Source organism: Drosophila innubila, assembly GCF_004354385.1.
Source record: "Drosophila innubila isolate TH190305 chromosome 2R unlocalized genomic scaffold, UK_Dinn_1.0 1_C_2R, whole genome shotgun sequence".
Classification (NCBI taxonomy): Eukaryota; Metazoa; Arthropoda; class Insecta; order Diptera; family Drosophilidae; genus Drosophila; species Drosophila innubila.
The window spans coordinates 6,415,159-6,431,109 of NW_022995374.1; the positions used below are offsets into that span (position 1 = coordinate 6,415,159).

Genomic DNA, 15,951 nt, shown 5'->3' on the forward strand with positions numbered 1-15,951 from the left:
GTGATCTACAATCTGCTATGGATCTGCGATCTATGATCTGTAGCTTTTGATTTGCGATCTGTGATCTACGATCTATTATAAGGAACCTATCACTACGATCTGTACAATTTATGATTTCTGCTCTGCTATTTATAAGCTTTAATTTCAAATTTGCCACAATCTCAAGGAATCACTGATCTGCGATCAACTAAACTGTTGTCACATCATGTCTGCGCATGTTTATTTTCAATTTGATTTGATTTATGCCGCAAGCCACTGGAACATGCAGTTCCATATTGTTTTTTGCATGAACACCGGCCAAGTCGCTAGTTATGATTATAATTATTAATGTTGCGTTGTGCCTGCATCTTGAGCACCAGCCATATAATGTGTGTGCTAATCCTTTGACTGATCACTTGCAGACAAGCTGTGGAACTGACGGAACGCACTTCGCCGGAGCAGGCGGCATCCATAAGAGAGCCACTGACGGTGGTCAATCGACGCTGGGAGGCATTGCTGCGTGGCATGGTCGATCGCCAGAAGCAGCTGGAGCATGCTTTGCTCCACTTGGGACAATTCCAGCATGCACTCAACGAGCTGCTCGTCTGGATCAACAAGACAGACGGCACATTGGATCAGCTGAAACCGGTAAGACCGCCATTGTTTTAATTATTCAAGAACAAAGTCCAACTAAACGATATATATTCAGATACCCGGAGATCCACAACTGCTGGAGGTTGAGCTGGCCAAGCTGAAGGTGCTGGCCAATGATATACAGGCGCATCAGAACTCGGTGGACACACTGAATGATGCTGGCCGCCAGCTTATTGAGACGGAGAAGGGTTCAGTGGAGGCTTCCACGACGCAGGAGAAACTCCGCAAGCTGAACAACGAGTGGAAGCAGCTGCTGCAAAAGGCCAGCGATCGTCAGCACGAGCTGGAGGAGTCTTTACGCGAGGCCCAGGGCTACATAGCCGAGGTGCAAGATATTCTAGGCTGGTTGGGCGATGTGGATGCCGTGATTGGTGCCAGCAAACCCGTTGGTGGTCTGCCAGAGACAGCCACCGAGCAGCTGGAGCGCTTCATGGAGGTCTACAATGAGCTGGAGGAGAATAGGCCCAAGGTGGAGACGATACAGGCACAGGGTCAGGAGTACATCAAGCGTCAGAACCAGATGAAGGTCTCCTCAAGCAATCTGCAGCACACGCTGCGTACGCTGAAGCAACGCTGGGATGCGGTCGTTTCACGTGCCTCCGACAAGAAGATCAAGTTGGAGATTGCTTTAAAGGAGGCAACCGAATTCCATGACACTCTACAGGCCTTTGTTGAATGGTTGACCCAGGCGGAGAAGCAGCTATCGAATGCTGATCCCGTCTCACGTGTCCTGGAGACCATCCAGGCACAAATGGAGGAGCATAAGGTACTGCAAAAGGATGTGAGCACACATCGCGAGGCCATGCTATTGCTGGACAAGAAGGGTACTCACCTCAAGTACTTCAGCCAGAAGCAGGATGTCATTCTCATCAAGAATCTGCTCGTTTCCGTGCAACATCGCTGGGAACGTGTCGTTAGCAAGGCTGCAGAGCGTACACGTGCCCTGGATCATGGCTACAAGGAGGCCCGTGAGTTTAATGATGCCTGGAATGCCATGATGCAGTATCTGCAGGAAACTGAACAGGTGCTGGATCAGATCATCGAAGAAGCCACTGCCTCAAAGGAGCCGCAGAAGATCAAGAAGTACATTGGCAAGCTAAAGGAGACACATCGCCAGCTGGGCGCCAAGCAATCCGTCTATGATGGCACCATGCGCACCGGCAAGAACCTCATGGAGCGTGCCCCCAAGGGCGATCGTCCGGTGCTCGATAAGATGCTGCTGGAGCTCAAGGAGCAATGGACACGTGTCTGGTCGAAGAGCATCGAACGTCAGCGCAAACTGGAGGAGGCTTTGTTGCTCTCTGGACAGTTTAGCGATGCGCTGGGCGAACTGCTCGACTGGCTGAAGAAGGCCAAGAGTCGCCTCAATGAGAATGGACCCGTCCATGGAGATTTGGAGACGGTGCAGGGACTCTGTGAGCATCACAAGCACATTGAGCAGGATCTGCAGAAGCGTGCTGCTCAAATGCAAGGCGTCCTGAAGACCGGACGCGATCTGGAGCGGTCTGGTAACAATCCCGAAGTGGGTCGCCAGCTCGATGAGATGCAATCGATTTGGGAAGAAGTCCAGAGTGCGGTTGCCAAACGTGGTGAACGTCTCCAGGTGGCCCTGGTCGATGCCGAGAAGCTTAATGCCCGCGTCCAGGCATTGTTCGATTGGTTGGATCATGCGGAGCACAAGTTACGCTATGCAAAGAACGCACCCGACGATGAGAAGGTATCACGCGAAATGATGGACATCCACATGGAGTTCATGCGTGATCTGCGCGTCCGTGAGCGTGAGAAGAGCGAAACCTTCGAGTATGCCGAAGAGATCATTGGCAAGGCCTATCCCGATGCCATACCCATCATCAAGAACTGGCTATCGATCATACAACAACGCTGGGAGGAAGTCCGTCAATGGGCCATCAATCGCGAGTCGAAGCTGGATCAGCATTTGCAATCGCTCAAGGATCTCGACGATACCATTGAGGAGCTGCTTGCCTGGCTCAGCGGACTCGAGGGTACCCTATTGAGTAAGTAACAAAATAAATTGCCACTTCGTACCCAACTAATTGTGCTCTCCTTTAGATCTGAAGCATGAACAACTGCCCGATGAGATACCGCCCGTTGAGAAACTGATTGAGGACCACAAGGAGTTCATGGAGAACACGGCACGTCGCCAGAACGAAGTTGATCGCGCCTGCAAGCCTCGTCAGTTGCCACCAGGAGCAAGGAAACCATCGCGTAGCGGCAAGACGCCAGTGTAAGTATTACATGGAGTTGCCAGCAGGCAAGGCTTAAAGCTCTGTATATATATATATATCTACCTCGACAATTATTTATAATTTTGTCTTATTTATTTTTGCTATTTTTTCTTTTTTTTATCACAAAATTTATTGCTACTACAAAAAAAATGTTCAATTATTTTCCCCGCAACGTAATGCACCACACTCTATTGCCTATCGTCTACCCAAAAACCAATTCTCAAAAACTATATATACAACACATTGCCACAACAACAACAACAAAACAACTATGTATATATAGTCGTGGCTCCAGTCACGATCTGCGCGAACAGTCGCCTGATGGCACACTGAGACGTCAAAGGTTTGACAGCAACTTTATAATACTCGTATTCAATAATGTGGCGAATGCGCTTGCCACATGCCACCACTCACCCATCTAGACTGGTTTTAGTGTAATTTTTTGCCTAACATCGCTGCAACATACAACCAAACAACAGCAACAATTACAACCACAATTAAAATAAACGCATAACCAATAACTAAACTAGTTTACAACAAATATATTTTCTAGATGCTCGTTAATTTGACACTAAAAAAAAAATAATAATTTGAGTTTATTTTTTAATATTTATTTAAAAAGTATTCAAAAATTTGACACTTTTAAAGACTGATTGTTAGGGAAATTGCAAGTGCTTTTACATAGTAAATTGTTAGTTATAGAAATTTAATTATTTATAGATTTTATCTTAAAATAAAAATATCTTTTCTAACTGACATGAATTTCTATACATTTAAAGTCCAGATAAATTTACTTAACTTTAAAGAGTAGTAACTTTTTTATAGGGAGTTTAAGCTAAAACAAGATTAAAATAATTCTACAGTCGTATGCTTACATAATAAAAGTATGACATATTGATATTTATCATCATTTCAAAGGACTAGAAAACTGTCAACAGAACGAGCATTATAAAAACATAAACTAGTATTAAACATCTATCAAAAGTAGCGCTAAAAATCGCTAACAAGCATCAAATATATGAACATTATCCCATTTACCATTTACTTTACTCTACGTCCGCCGCACCAACAAACCAAGAACCATTGCACAGCATCCGGCTTAATCACTGCTGCTATAACTGTTGCTTAATTTTGTATTTTTTTAATCCAAGAAAATATTTTTGCATTTTATTTGAAATTTGTCTAAACTTGTCCATTTCTTTTTTCACAGCTTTAAGGGCTCGCGGGATCAAGGACTTAATGCACGCAAGGGCAGGTGAGTTATCAACCATATCAAACTGATCTATTGATCTGTGAATCTCTGATTGCTCCAAAAATAATAGTGCATGCACTTTCCAAATTCTCAAAAACTAAATTTCTTTTGTGTTTTTTTTCTCTTGAAATTTTTTAAAACTTTCGAAACTGTTTATTTTTGGAATTGCTGCGTATCGACATGTTACTTCTGTTATGTATTTATACAAATTTTATGTGTATATATTTGTGATATCATTATTCTTATAAATATTACTCTTGTTATTGTGTATTGTTTCGTTACTTGATCCGTTTTTTTGTATTTTTTGTCTCTTTTTGATTCTACTTTCATCTTGTCTACACACGCTACGTAAACGTTGACTCATAACAAAAAACAAAAAAAAAAAAACATCTTGCATCTTGCTGCTTATTTGCTATATACATCATATATATGCTATATATGCTATATGTATATTCATATCATTGTATACATATATGTATATATATTATTATATACATCGCTGTACAGTCGTGTTACGCCCACGCGTGATACGCCCGACAGAGATCGCCTGCCGCACTATGGCCCACGTTTCTCGCCAAGGTAAGTCTACACTTTCCCAATCTATCATATCCAATGCAGCTCAAACTGTGCTCAATGCATGTGTAAATATGTTTAATGTTAAGTATGTAGTTTGATTCTTTTCATCTAATTTATTAGACTTCCATTTGTGTGATGCAATTGTCTAATCCTTCATCCTTTTCCACACAGCTCCACTGGACCCGAACTGGAGTTCCGTTCACCACGCGCCAAGTTGCTGTGGACCAAGTGGCGCGATGTCTGGATGCTCTCTTGGGAGCGCCAGCGTTTGCTGCACGAGCATCTCATGTATCTGAAGGATGTAGAGCGTGCTCGCAACTTCAGCTGGGATGATTGGCGCAAGCGGGTAAGTTGATTGAAAGATCATTCTTAATTTCTAACTCACTCATATCTCTTTATCCCTTTTATTTGACAGTTCCTCAAGTACATGAACCACAAGAAATCCCGCTTGACCGATCTGTTCCGTAAAATGGACAAGGACAACAATGGCATGATACCACGCGATGTCTTTATCGATGGCATTCTCAACACGAGTAAGTACTAGAATAATCCATTTATTGGAATCCCACTAATCAATCTATTTCTCTACAGAATTCGATACATCTGGCTTGGAAATGAAGGCTGTCGCTGATCTATTCGATCGCAATGGTGAGGGTCTCATTGATTGGCAGGAGTTCATTGCCGCATTGCGACCCGATTGGCAGGAACGTAAACCCGCTACAGATTCCGATAAGATCCATGATGAAGTCAAACGTTTGGTCATGCTTTGCACATGTCGTCAGAAGTTCCGTGTGTTCCAAGTGGGCGAAGGCAAATACAGAGTGAGTTTTAATTGATATTGCTAGTATCCATAGTTAGATGTTAATTTTATCTATTGTTTTTAGTTTGGAGATTCCCAGAAATTGCGCCTGGTACGCATTCTTCGCAGCACTGTTATGGTGCGCGTTGGAGGCGGCTGGGTTGCTTTGGATGAATTCCTGCAGAAGAACGATCCTTGTCGCGGTAAGTGCCAGCTATTCACACACTGCCACTCACACAGATACACACACACACACACACACATACTCTACTATTAATAGTTGTGTTGTACACACAGATACACGAAATTTTGTTGGACTTTCATATCCATTTATCGCATATTATTATATTACTCTAGTGTAATTTTGTAGTCCACACTGAAACAATACCATTCCCATTCAGATCATGCATTTTGTCTATATACCTAGATTATATATGATGCATCATAAATACCATTTGATCATGTCTCACATATCTTTATCTCACATACATACATACTAGGTACAGTTGTGCTTAACAACTAATTACTTTATTTAAAAGCTAAATCATATTAATAATACCAAACGGATATGGTCATTTAACCAACAACAAACAATTTTTAATAATAATAAAAAATACAATATGATATATTTAAATTGTGCCTAAAATATATTAATAGCAAATGAACCTTGAAAACAACAAAAACCAATTAAAACTCATTATTTTGTTTGGTCGAAAAGTTGCTTAAACAAACAACAAATACCAATTAACAGCGCGCATTTTGTTTTTTCTTGAAGAGTTTTTGACATTTTTTTATAGCCAGCGCCAATTTTGCCGCCTCATAATACACACACAATAACCAAGCGAAATCAACAACCAAATCTAAATCTTAATCTTGATCCAAACAATCCAAAGCAAACCAAAAAAAAAAAAACAACCCCGACCATGCAATAGGATTGCCATGTAGTAATCATTCCTCATTATATGTTGCTTTATTTGTTAACTCTGCGTATTTATTTATTGCTATTCTATCACATTTAGTATTTAATTTTTAAATTAAGTAACATGCTTTCTAGAACCTAACCTTATAATAGGATCTAAACATAATTTAGTAAATTTTTAGTGCATGCTTTTTCTGTTATACTCTACTGCTTAACATGCCTACGGTCAATGCGCTCTGTTAACTAACAGCGTGCTGACTGTACTAAAGTTTAATTGTATCTGTTACTGTAACTCTCCTCATATCATTTAAAATTTGTCCAATTTTCGTTGAATTTGTATTTTTGTATTAATTTTGTATACCGTTTTCGTTTTTTACTAATCAAATTTTATGTTTTTCCCCCTTTTTTCTATTTCAAATATGTATTTTTCGTTCAAAAAAAAAAAATGATACCGATAACGAAATATGCCCGATATTTAAAATATGTTTAAAAAAAACACACACACACACCAAATTGTTATATTGCTCCGCTTGCGCCGCCCGCTCGCCCACGCCCACGCCCAACATGCACTCGCCTGCGCCCAAAAAAAAATATATATACCAAAAATACCACCAAAAATACTGAACTCACACTGAAAAAAAAAAAACACTGTGAACAATATGTAATTTGCGGTAACAAAATTTTGTTGTTATTGTTGTTGTTATATGTTCGGCCTGCAACAAAACAAAAATACAACACACCTCATATACCACACACACACACACACCCACACACTATCGTATGTGCGTGTGCTTGTGCGTTCGTGGCGGGTATATGCAAATATATGTGCGTGGTATATACGATACGAAATACCCGATACCGAAATACCGCATTTATCGGAACAGCCAAGGGACGCACTAACATTGAGCTACGCGAGCAATTCATATTGGCCGATGGCGTCTCACAGAGCATGGCCGCATTCACGTCCAGACGTTCCACGCCCAATGCTGCCCAAACTGCCAACAATTCGCAAAATGGCGGCGCCGGTAGCCCCAACTTGCCGCCATATATGAGTGGACAGGGTCCCATCATAAAGGTAAATCAATCAAACAAAAAACAAAACGTGGGTTAACAAAAGCAAAAAAAAAAAAAATAACCCGAAAGAAAATCCCTCAAATATCCCCAAAAAATAAAAGAACCATTATCAAAATTAGTGTATTTTTGAGGTAAGTTTTGAGCTTCGTTTTGGGTTCATTGTGTGTGTTGTTGACAAAAAGCTCGCTGCTACAGCTGCCGCTGACCGCTGACGTTGCGCCGCGCCGTCTCTTGATTTTTTGTGCATGAGAATTAAATAATGTTGATTATTGTAAAACTGTAATTGTTGTTGCTATACTACATGCATATACCTACATATATACTACATACATGTATTATAAGTATATATAGTTATTTATTTATTTGGTATTCTCTTTCGTTTGATTTTGATTTAACGCTAGAAATTTCACATGCAGATACAAAAAAATAATATAAATAAATGAAAAGAGTACAGTACACACCAAAAGCAAATTGAGCTGCTGATGTTGTTGTTCCTTTTTGATCTTTCTGAATTTATTGAGGTTAAGTTTAGGCATTAGGTAGGCGTTTATTGTTGTTATTATTATGATTGTTGTTGTTTAACTTGAACTAGGCTGAGAGCCGTAGAGGCTTAAATGATCATATACCGTTTGTCAGCTGTAAGAAAACAATTGACCAGCTTTCTAAAACGATACAAATTTCCAATCCAATTCTCTATATACATATATATATACTTAGCTGATGAGCACTTGGCCGAGTTAATGCCAATATTTGAGAAAATACGTGCACAAGACCAAGTCCCGTGCGCCTTTCCCATACACATGGGCGCCGGCGGCACAGTATTTGTGCGTTGCAATACGAGTCGCTCGGTACCGCTGAGTCCCCACGTGCTGCATTGTCATCCAACAACACACTGGGTAAGTCAACTTAAGGATACCAAACTCAATAACTCTGAAGCAGATGAAACAAAGGAGGAGCATTTCAACGGGCTTAGCGGGCACTGTTAATCAAACAACTGACAGTCTGGTTACTAAGCATATCTTCCACCTTCTTTTCTGATACAGGTTCGCGAGCGTTCGGTACGTTCGATACCCATGTCGAGGCCATCGCGTTCCTCGCTCTCGGCCAGCACGCCCGATTCGCTCAGCGACAATGAGGGCAGCCATGGAGGACCCTCGGGTCGCTATACACCCCGAAAGGTGACCTACACGAGCACACGCACGGGTCTGACACCAGGTGGCTCACGTGCCGGCTCCAAGCCCAATTCACGCCCGCTCAGCAGACAAGGCTCAAAGCCACCCTCACGTCACGGATCCACGCTATCGCTGGACAGCACAGGTAAGTCTGGATGAATTATAAAATTAGAAAGTATGGAAAATTGGATGATAGATGGCTTAGAATCGAAAAAATATCAAATTTTCTAGATGATAAAAATTTAAATGCAGAATCAATTTAGAGGCCAAATCATGATCAAAATGCTATTTCGCTTGAAAATCGGTTAATTTTTGATGAAGTTATGAGAGATCAAAGTTTTCGAAAAAATGTCAAGGGGTATGTATGGAAAATTGGATTATGGATGGCTTAGGGTCGAAAAATATCAATTTTTTTAGATAAAATAAATTTAAATGCAGAATCAATTTAGAGGCCAAATCATGGTCAAAATGCCATTCCGCTTGAAAATCGGCTAATTTTTGATGAAGTTATGAGGGATCAAAGTTTTTGAAAAAATGTCAAGGGGTATGTATGGAAAATTGAACGATAGATGGCTTAGGGTCGAAAAATATCAATTTTTTTAGATAAAATAAATTTAAATGCAGAATCAATTTAGAGGCCAAATCATGGTCAAAATGCCATTCCGCTTGAAAATCGGCTAATTTTTGATGAAGTTATGAGGGATCAAAGTTTTTGAAAAAATGTCAAGGGGTATGTATGGAAAATTGAACGATAGATGGCTTAGAATCGAAAAAATATCAAATTTTCTAGATGATAAAAATTTAAATGCAGAATCAATTTAGAGGCCAAAACATGATCAAAATGATATTCCGCTTGAAAATCGGTTAATTTTTGATGAAGTTATGAGAGATCAAAGTTTTTGATAAAATGTCAAGGGGTAGGTATGGAAAATTGGATTATGGATGGCTTAGAATCGAAAAAATATCAAATTTTCTAGATGATGAAAATTTAAATGCAGAATCAATTTAGAGGCCAAATAATGATCAAAATGATATTCCGTTTGAAAATCGGTTAATTTTTGATGAAGTTATGAGGGATCAAAGTTTTTGAAAAAATGTCAAGGGGTAGGTATGGAAAATTGGATGATAGCTGGCTTAGGGTCGAAAAATATCAAGTTTTCTAGATTATAAAAAATTAAATGCAGAATCAATTTAGAGGCCAAATAATGATCAAAATGACATTCGGCTTGAAAATCGGTGAATTTTTGATGAAGTTATGAGGGATCAAAGTTTTTGAAAAAATGTCAAGGGGTAGGTATGGAAAATTTGATGTTAGATGGCTTAGGGTCGAAAAATATCAAATTTTCTAGATGAAACAAATTTAAATGCAGAATGAATTAAGAAGCCAAATCATGATCAAAATGCTATTCCGCTTGAAAATCGGTTAATTTTTAATGAAGTTATGAGGGATCAAAGTTTTTGAAAAAATGTCAAGGGGTAGGTATGGAAAATTGGATTATGGATGGCTTAGAATCGAAAAAATATCAAATTTTCTAGATGATACAAATTTAAATGCAGAATCAATTTAGAGGCCAAATCATGTTCAAAATGCCATTCCGCTTGAAAATCAGTTTATTTTTGATGAAGTTATGAGGGATCAAAGTTTTTGAAAAAATGTCAAGGGGTAGGTATGGAAAATTGGATTATGGATGGCTTAGAATCGAAAAAATATCAAATTTTCTAGATGATAAAAATTTAAATGCAGAATCAATTTAGAGGCCAAATCATGATCAAAATGCCATTCCGCTTGAAAATCGGTTGAGTTTTGACAAAGTTATGACAGTTTGAAGTTGCTCTGACTTTGAATCTAGCAGCTTTAGAAGTTGACATTTTTTTCAGATTTCACATGATTTTTTGCAAGAAAATGAAAGATCTCGGAATCAAGTTGGGAATATCCTTGTTCTTTAATCAAATTTCTTCCTTTCCTATTGTGGCATCCATAAAATGTGTTCGTTGTTTCTTTCTTATCATTATTTTAATTCTTACAAAATAATTCAGAATTGTCAAAGTGTACCAAGCTAATCAATTTCTTTCCATCTTGACAGACGATCACACTCCCTCGCGCATACCACAGCGCAAGCCATCCGCATCCAGCACCATTAGCGGCACCGTCACCGGCACCACACCCCGTCCGGCGCGTCTGTCAGTGACCACTGCCGCCACACCGGGCAGTCGGCTCAATGGCTCCAGCACACTCACACGCAAAACCGCATCCGGTTCGGCGAGTCCAGCGCCCACAAGGTAAGACCTCGTTTTAAAAACCATAAGCTAATTCTAAGAATCAATTAATTCAAATGGGGGCAGTTGGGTGGGATTTGTGTCATCTAAATACAATTTTATTAACTTATTTTATTTATTTTTTGATATTATTTTCGGTTACCGCATTAACTTTTGACTCACACAACAAAACAATACAAAAAAAAAATAAAATATATTACTCAACAAATCATTGAAAAACGCTCACTAAAACTATGAATTGGCATTTGTTGAAACGTTCATCTCGAAATTTGCTTGAAATGCAACAACACTAACTGCAACATCAACAACTATAAAAAAAAATACCAACTACCAAATATATAAATACCGACTTGTGCCTGATACAAAAATATATACAGCAACGGAGGCATGAGTAGATCATCCAGTATACCAGCACTAACAGGCTTCGGCTACAAACCCACTAGGTAATGCCCAAAAAAAAAAAAAAAAAACAACAAGCATACACTAAACATAACATATTGTTAATTATTTTTATTTAATTATATTAAGTTAGGCATAATCAGAGTCGAATTAGTTTTAAGCTGTAGTTCATAATTCTTGGTTATGGTTGTAATTATATATATGCTAACTACTCGTCACTTGTTACCACTACCACATACTAAAGCCGCCCATCAAGGATACCGGTTAAAATACCCCTCAATGATTCCAAAACATCATCGCCCACCAGCTCGACTGGCAATCCAAGCAGTTTGGGGTAAAGTTCCATATAGAGAGTGCTAATTTTACCACTCCTAAGTTATCTAAAAACCACATAGTAGATACTCTTTCAGTTCAAGTAATTATTATTATAATGTTCATTACAAATATTGTTTAAAGTTCTAAGTTAAGTGCTTTAAGTTGACTATTTGCAACCGCCAGTGCATGTCAAACTGAATCGAATGCTCTTTAAATTTAACTAATGCTTAAAGTTGTTATTATTTAAACACTTGTTAAACACTGACATATCCTTGACTATTATATACTATTTAATTTAACAGTCAAGTTATGCATGAGTTTCTATGCTGTAACTTGTAAAATAAACTAAATAAGAAATTCTGAGACAAACTTAAAATCATACTTACAATCAGTTTTAGTTTAAATTAAATGACAAATACTTAAGGATATTTAAAGTTCGGTGAGCCGAATTTATCGTTATTTTTGTATTTACTCTATTAAATGAAATTGTTGTTAAATTGTTCAAGTTTTGATTTAATTGCAGTTGAAAGAGCATTAACTAATATACTTTGAATTTCCTTTATTTAGGCGCAACATCAGTGGCAGCTCGACTCCGTCGGGAATGCAAACACCGCGTAAGACATCCGCCGATCCGAGCCGAGCTGAGACATTTAGCTCGACTATGAGGCGGACATCACGCGGCACGACGCCCACTGAGAAACGCGAACCATTCCGGCTATAAGTCGGCAATTGGACCCAACAGTTTGAGATGCCAATTATCAACTAATACACAAAATACTAACAACGCACTGAAGTTCTTTAACTAATCAACAAAATAATAAATTGTGAATTACCAGTCCCCTCCCCTTGCTCCAACACTCAACAAGAATCCCGTGAAATAGACTACATTAAAATAAAAAATGTAGCAAGAGCAAACCAGATACACGAGAAATAAAACAAACATTTGGTAAAGCATAAAAGACAACAAAAAATTGAGAGGAGAGAGAGTAAAATTTAGATTTATAGTTCAGTTTATAAAGCTATTACACAAAGTTGATCAGAATGAAAGCAACCTACTTACGAAAGTAATACTAACTAATGCAAACTTTTGCTACTACTAATATTTAATGCCTATTACTATTTACTAGTTATATATATATTTCCAAATTTATATTTGTATCTATTAATTAATAATAAAAGTAAAGAGAATTGGAATTCGAAAAATAATTTAATCGAAAAAAAAAGAGAAAATATTTGATTTAATTATATACTAAAAGTCATTAAATTAAGTTTAATTAATAAGCGCAAACACCACACACAATTTGTAATGCATAATTATTTTTTTGTTTTGTATATGCAAATGAAAATGAAAAACAAAAATGAAAGCAAATTAAAACGAAACCCCGTTTATATAAATATTGTATAATACTAATACTAAATTATTTTGTTATACGAAACGAGAAATGCATTCAACGTTTTTGTAATTCTATTTAATTAAAACAATTCAAACGAGAAATAAACATTTACAAAAAAATATTAATAACAAAATTGGGATATGTGTTTTTTTATAAAGTTTTGTAAACCAATCTGAAAATATTACTTACTGATTTTATTGCGAAGATGTCAACAACTTCCACTTTGGGTAACTGGAATTCTTCAGCCAAATTTATAAAAGAAAGGAACTGTCTTTTCGGCAGTTGCAGTTTGTATTAATTTTAAAATAAAGACAACAATTCTATTTGTAATTCGATTTATTCATTTGAGTTTTTCGAGTTGTTTTGACACATTGAAATTTGGTTTTGATAATACATCTATGTATCTTTTAGCTTATCCAAATGGATGCTGCACAAACATTCAATTAGTTTAGACATTTAAATACGTGAATGCGACATATATATTATGTATGTAAATGTATGTGTATTATGTATTTGTAATATCGGTTTTGTCCTTCATTTATGTAACTGACTAGATTGGCGCTGCAATTGTCACTTGCCAACCAATTGCATTCATCCAAACTACTTATTTGTGCCTAAAAGGAAAGCCATTCTTTTGTGCTACTCTTTGTTTTGCAGTCACAGAGGGGGGGAGAGAGGATCGAGATATAGCTAAACTTCAAGTGCAATTGCAGAATTATGCGTATAGTAAATATCATTTTAGTCATATATATATTGTAGTGTGTGTTTATGTATTATCGTCAACGCCAGCGCTGCCAGTTGGTGCTGCTAAATACTTCTAGTTAGTATCAATGCCCTATATCGTAGTCGTAGTCCTACTTCTATAATATTATATCATCCCGGCATATTGCCGCAAGTCTTTTGTAAGCAGCTACAAATATCATTATAATAATAAACTAAATACATATAGATATATCGATGATATACATGAGTATATCAATTGAAATTAGCTAACCCGGCTCGCTAAAGCTAACTAAACATTAATTCAATATACGAGTACACCTGGATCCGGTCGAGCGTTTAACTCAAATTCACAGAAATCGAGTTTTTCTTTAAATTGAGAACAAACCAAAAAAAAAAAATAATCAACTTAAAATTAATGTAAGACGATGCTCAAACGCGGCAACGGGTTAAGGACTATGGATGAGTTCTAGTTATTGTTGTTGTTGTTGTATATTAGCAGCAGATCAATGGCAACTTTGAATGGAGCGTTGACCTTGTCAGTGGCATTGTCATGTCTAGCGTCAGGGCTGCGTCTCTTGGTAGTGGAATCGTTAGCCGCAGCAGCCTGGTGCTGCGCCATTGTCACCTGGCATGTCCGGCAGCGGCAGTCTGCGCCTTTGGTTGCTTGCCAGCGCCAGCATTTGATGTACTGCCAGCGGCAGACCCAGTTCCACCTCCACCTCCTCCTCCTGCACCGCCACCTCCACCTGCTCCTGCACCGCCAGCTGCTCCGCCAGAGTTGTGTGCAATCTCCGCACGCTCGCTGCGATGCTGATGATGATGGTGATGATGATGACGTCGTCCGCCACGATAATGCCGACGATTATGATGCTGATAGTTATTGTTGGTTGGCTCCGGCATAATGCGCTGTGTCTCCTGCACAACGGGAGCAAAGCTGCTGGCAGCCGCTTTGGCTTGGCTGGCTTGGATGGCCGTGCTGCTCGTTGCCTCCTGTGCTCCAGCCAGCTTCTTGGCCGCCTCGGCTTCCTCTCGACGCCGCCGACGCCGCACATCCTCCTCGGTCTCAATGGCAATGACTGCGCTGCCCTCGGCCTCCACATCGATGATGGCGCCGCGACTCTTCTGCTGCAGATACAGCTGCGACATGCGATGCTGCATCTGACGCAGCTCCTGTGTTACCTTAAAGTCGGGCGCATTCTCCAGCTCCGAGGGCGGCATGGCGCACTTGAGACTATCGGACTCATCGTCTATGTGCTCCCGACACACGGGACAGAGGGCCTGGAAGCCATCGGCGGTCTTTTGCAGCCAGGCGGGCAGCTTCTCGAACTCCTCCTGGTAGTTGCGACGCAGTGCGTTCAGGTGACGCGCCAAGCAGAAGCTGTGCAGATAGTGGAAGCACTCAGTGCGCGTGAACTCGTCACCTTCGCTGAATCCATACAGACAGATCACACACTGGCCACTGGGCAGATTGCTGCCCGTCAAATGCTCCCTCACCACCTCGATGAGATCGAAGACAACGGGGAATCCCAGTGATTCCTTGATCTTGGCATTGCAGGCGCTTCTGATGGCCTCCAGGCGGGCATCATCGAGTCCACGCGGACGCAGCAGCTTGAACGTCGGACTCACATCCGGATAGCCAGGCGGAGGGAGCACCTGCAGCGTCACACACACATATTGCTGCTCATCCTCCTCGCCGGTCAGCGGCAGAACTGTCGTCTCGATGATCTCCACAGTGCCACTACAATTACAATACATCTCCAGCATTCACAATAGCTCCAGCAGTATTTCTGTTACCTTCAACTCACCTGGCACTTCGCACAATGCGCACATCGTCCATGAGAATCGCCTCCAACGATTCCAACTCCTCGTCTAACAAACTGCGTAAGAACTCCGAGTCATTAATGAAAACAAACAACAACACATTATCGCTCTCTACTTACGCATCCATTTTCGTTGCACTTTTGCTATTCGTTTTGTCTTCTTACTAGTTTTTTTTTAAAGTAGGCTTGCTAAATGCTAATTTTTAAATACAATAAAAAAATCGATTGAGACAAAAATTTTGCGACTGACAACAACAAAATACGACAATCGCAGCGAAACGGCAAACGCAGTTATGTCATTCACAGGGAGCGCTAACACTCACTGCTCTCAGAGGCACGCCACCTATTGCTA

The 15,951-nt window shown here is 39.6% G+C and overlaps 2 protein-coding genes across 22 annotated transcripts in view; one reads left to right on the forward strand and one right to left on the reverse strand.

Moving 5' to 3' along the window:
* LOC117784596 (microtubule-actin cross-linking factor 1) overlaps positions 1 to 12,632 on the forward strand; it is an 89,649-nt gene extending 77,017 nt beyond the window's left edge. For 7 of the 21 annotated variants that reach the window (XM_034622379.1, XM_034622365.1, XM_034622366.1 and 4 more), the window contains 15 exons: positions 402 to 627; positions 689 to 2,648; positions 2,704 to 2,878; positions 3,163 to 3,222; positions 4,090 to 4,134; positions 4,639 to 4,710; positions 4,879 to 5,053; positions 5,123 to 5,240; positions 5,299 to 5,528; positions 5,592 to 5,709; positions 7,310 to 7,500; positions 8,543 to 8,816; positions 10,756 to 10,951; positions 11,326 to 11,391; positions 12,230 to 12,632. In XM_034622379.1, coding sequence (XP_034478270.1) covers positions 402 to 627; positions 689 to 2,648; positions 2,704 to 2,878; positions 3,163 to 3,222; positions 4,090 to 4,134; positions 4,639 to 4,710; positions 4,879 to 5,053; positions 5,123 to 5,240; positions 5,299 to 5,528; positions 5,592 to 5,709; positions 7,310 to 7,500; positions 8,543 to 8,816; positions 10,756 to 10,951; positions 11,326 to 11,391; positions 12,230 to 12,383 — 4,060 coding nt within the window. In that variant the 3' untranslated portion in view covers positions 12,384 to 12,632. Of the gene's footprint in view, positions 1 to 401; positions 628 to 688; positions 2,649 to 2,703; positions 2,879 to 3,162; positions 3,223 to 4,089; positions 4,135 to 4,638; positions 4,711 to 4,878; positions 5,054 to 5,122; positions 5,241 to 5,298; positions 5,529 to 5,591; positions 5,710 to 7,309; positions 7,501 to 8,216; positions 8,396 to 8,542; positions 8,817 to 10,755; positions 10,952 to 11,325; positions 11,392 to 11,591; positions 11,723 to 12,229 lie in introns of those variants that run through there. The other 14 variants (XM_034622368.1, XM_034622382.1, XM_034622386.1 and 11 more) reach the window with 9 other exon arrangements.
* A 742-nt stretch (positions 12,633 to 13,374) lies between these two features.
* LOC117784599 (E3 ubiquitin-protein ligase RNF25) lies at positions 13,375 to 15,846 on the reverse strand. The gene is made up of 3 exons (XM_034622388.1): positions 15,720 to 15,846; positions 15,585 to 15,656; positions 13,375 to 15,517 (listed from the first exon to the last, which is right to left on the reverse strand). Exons 1-3 carry the CDS (start codon positions 15,725 to 15,727, stop codon positions 14,401 to 14,403), a joined length of 1,197 nt encoding a protein of 398 aa, XP_034478279.1. The 5' UTR covers positions 15,728 to 15,846; the 3' UTR covers positions 13,375 to 14,400.
* Positions 15,847 to 15,951: the final 105 nt, after the last annotated feature.

Coding starts and splice junctions, on each gene's coding strand:
- LOC117784599 (XM_034622388.1), bottom strand. Junction 15,518..15,584: donor CGCATTGTGCGAAGTGCCAG/GTGAGTTGAAGG, acceptor TTGTAATTGTAG/TGGCACTGTGGAGATCATCG.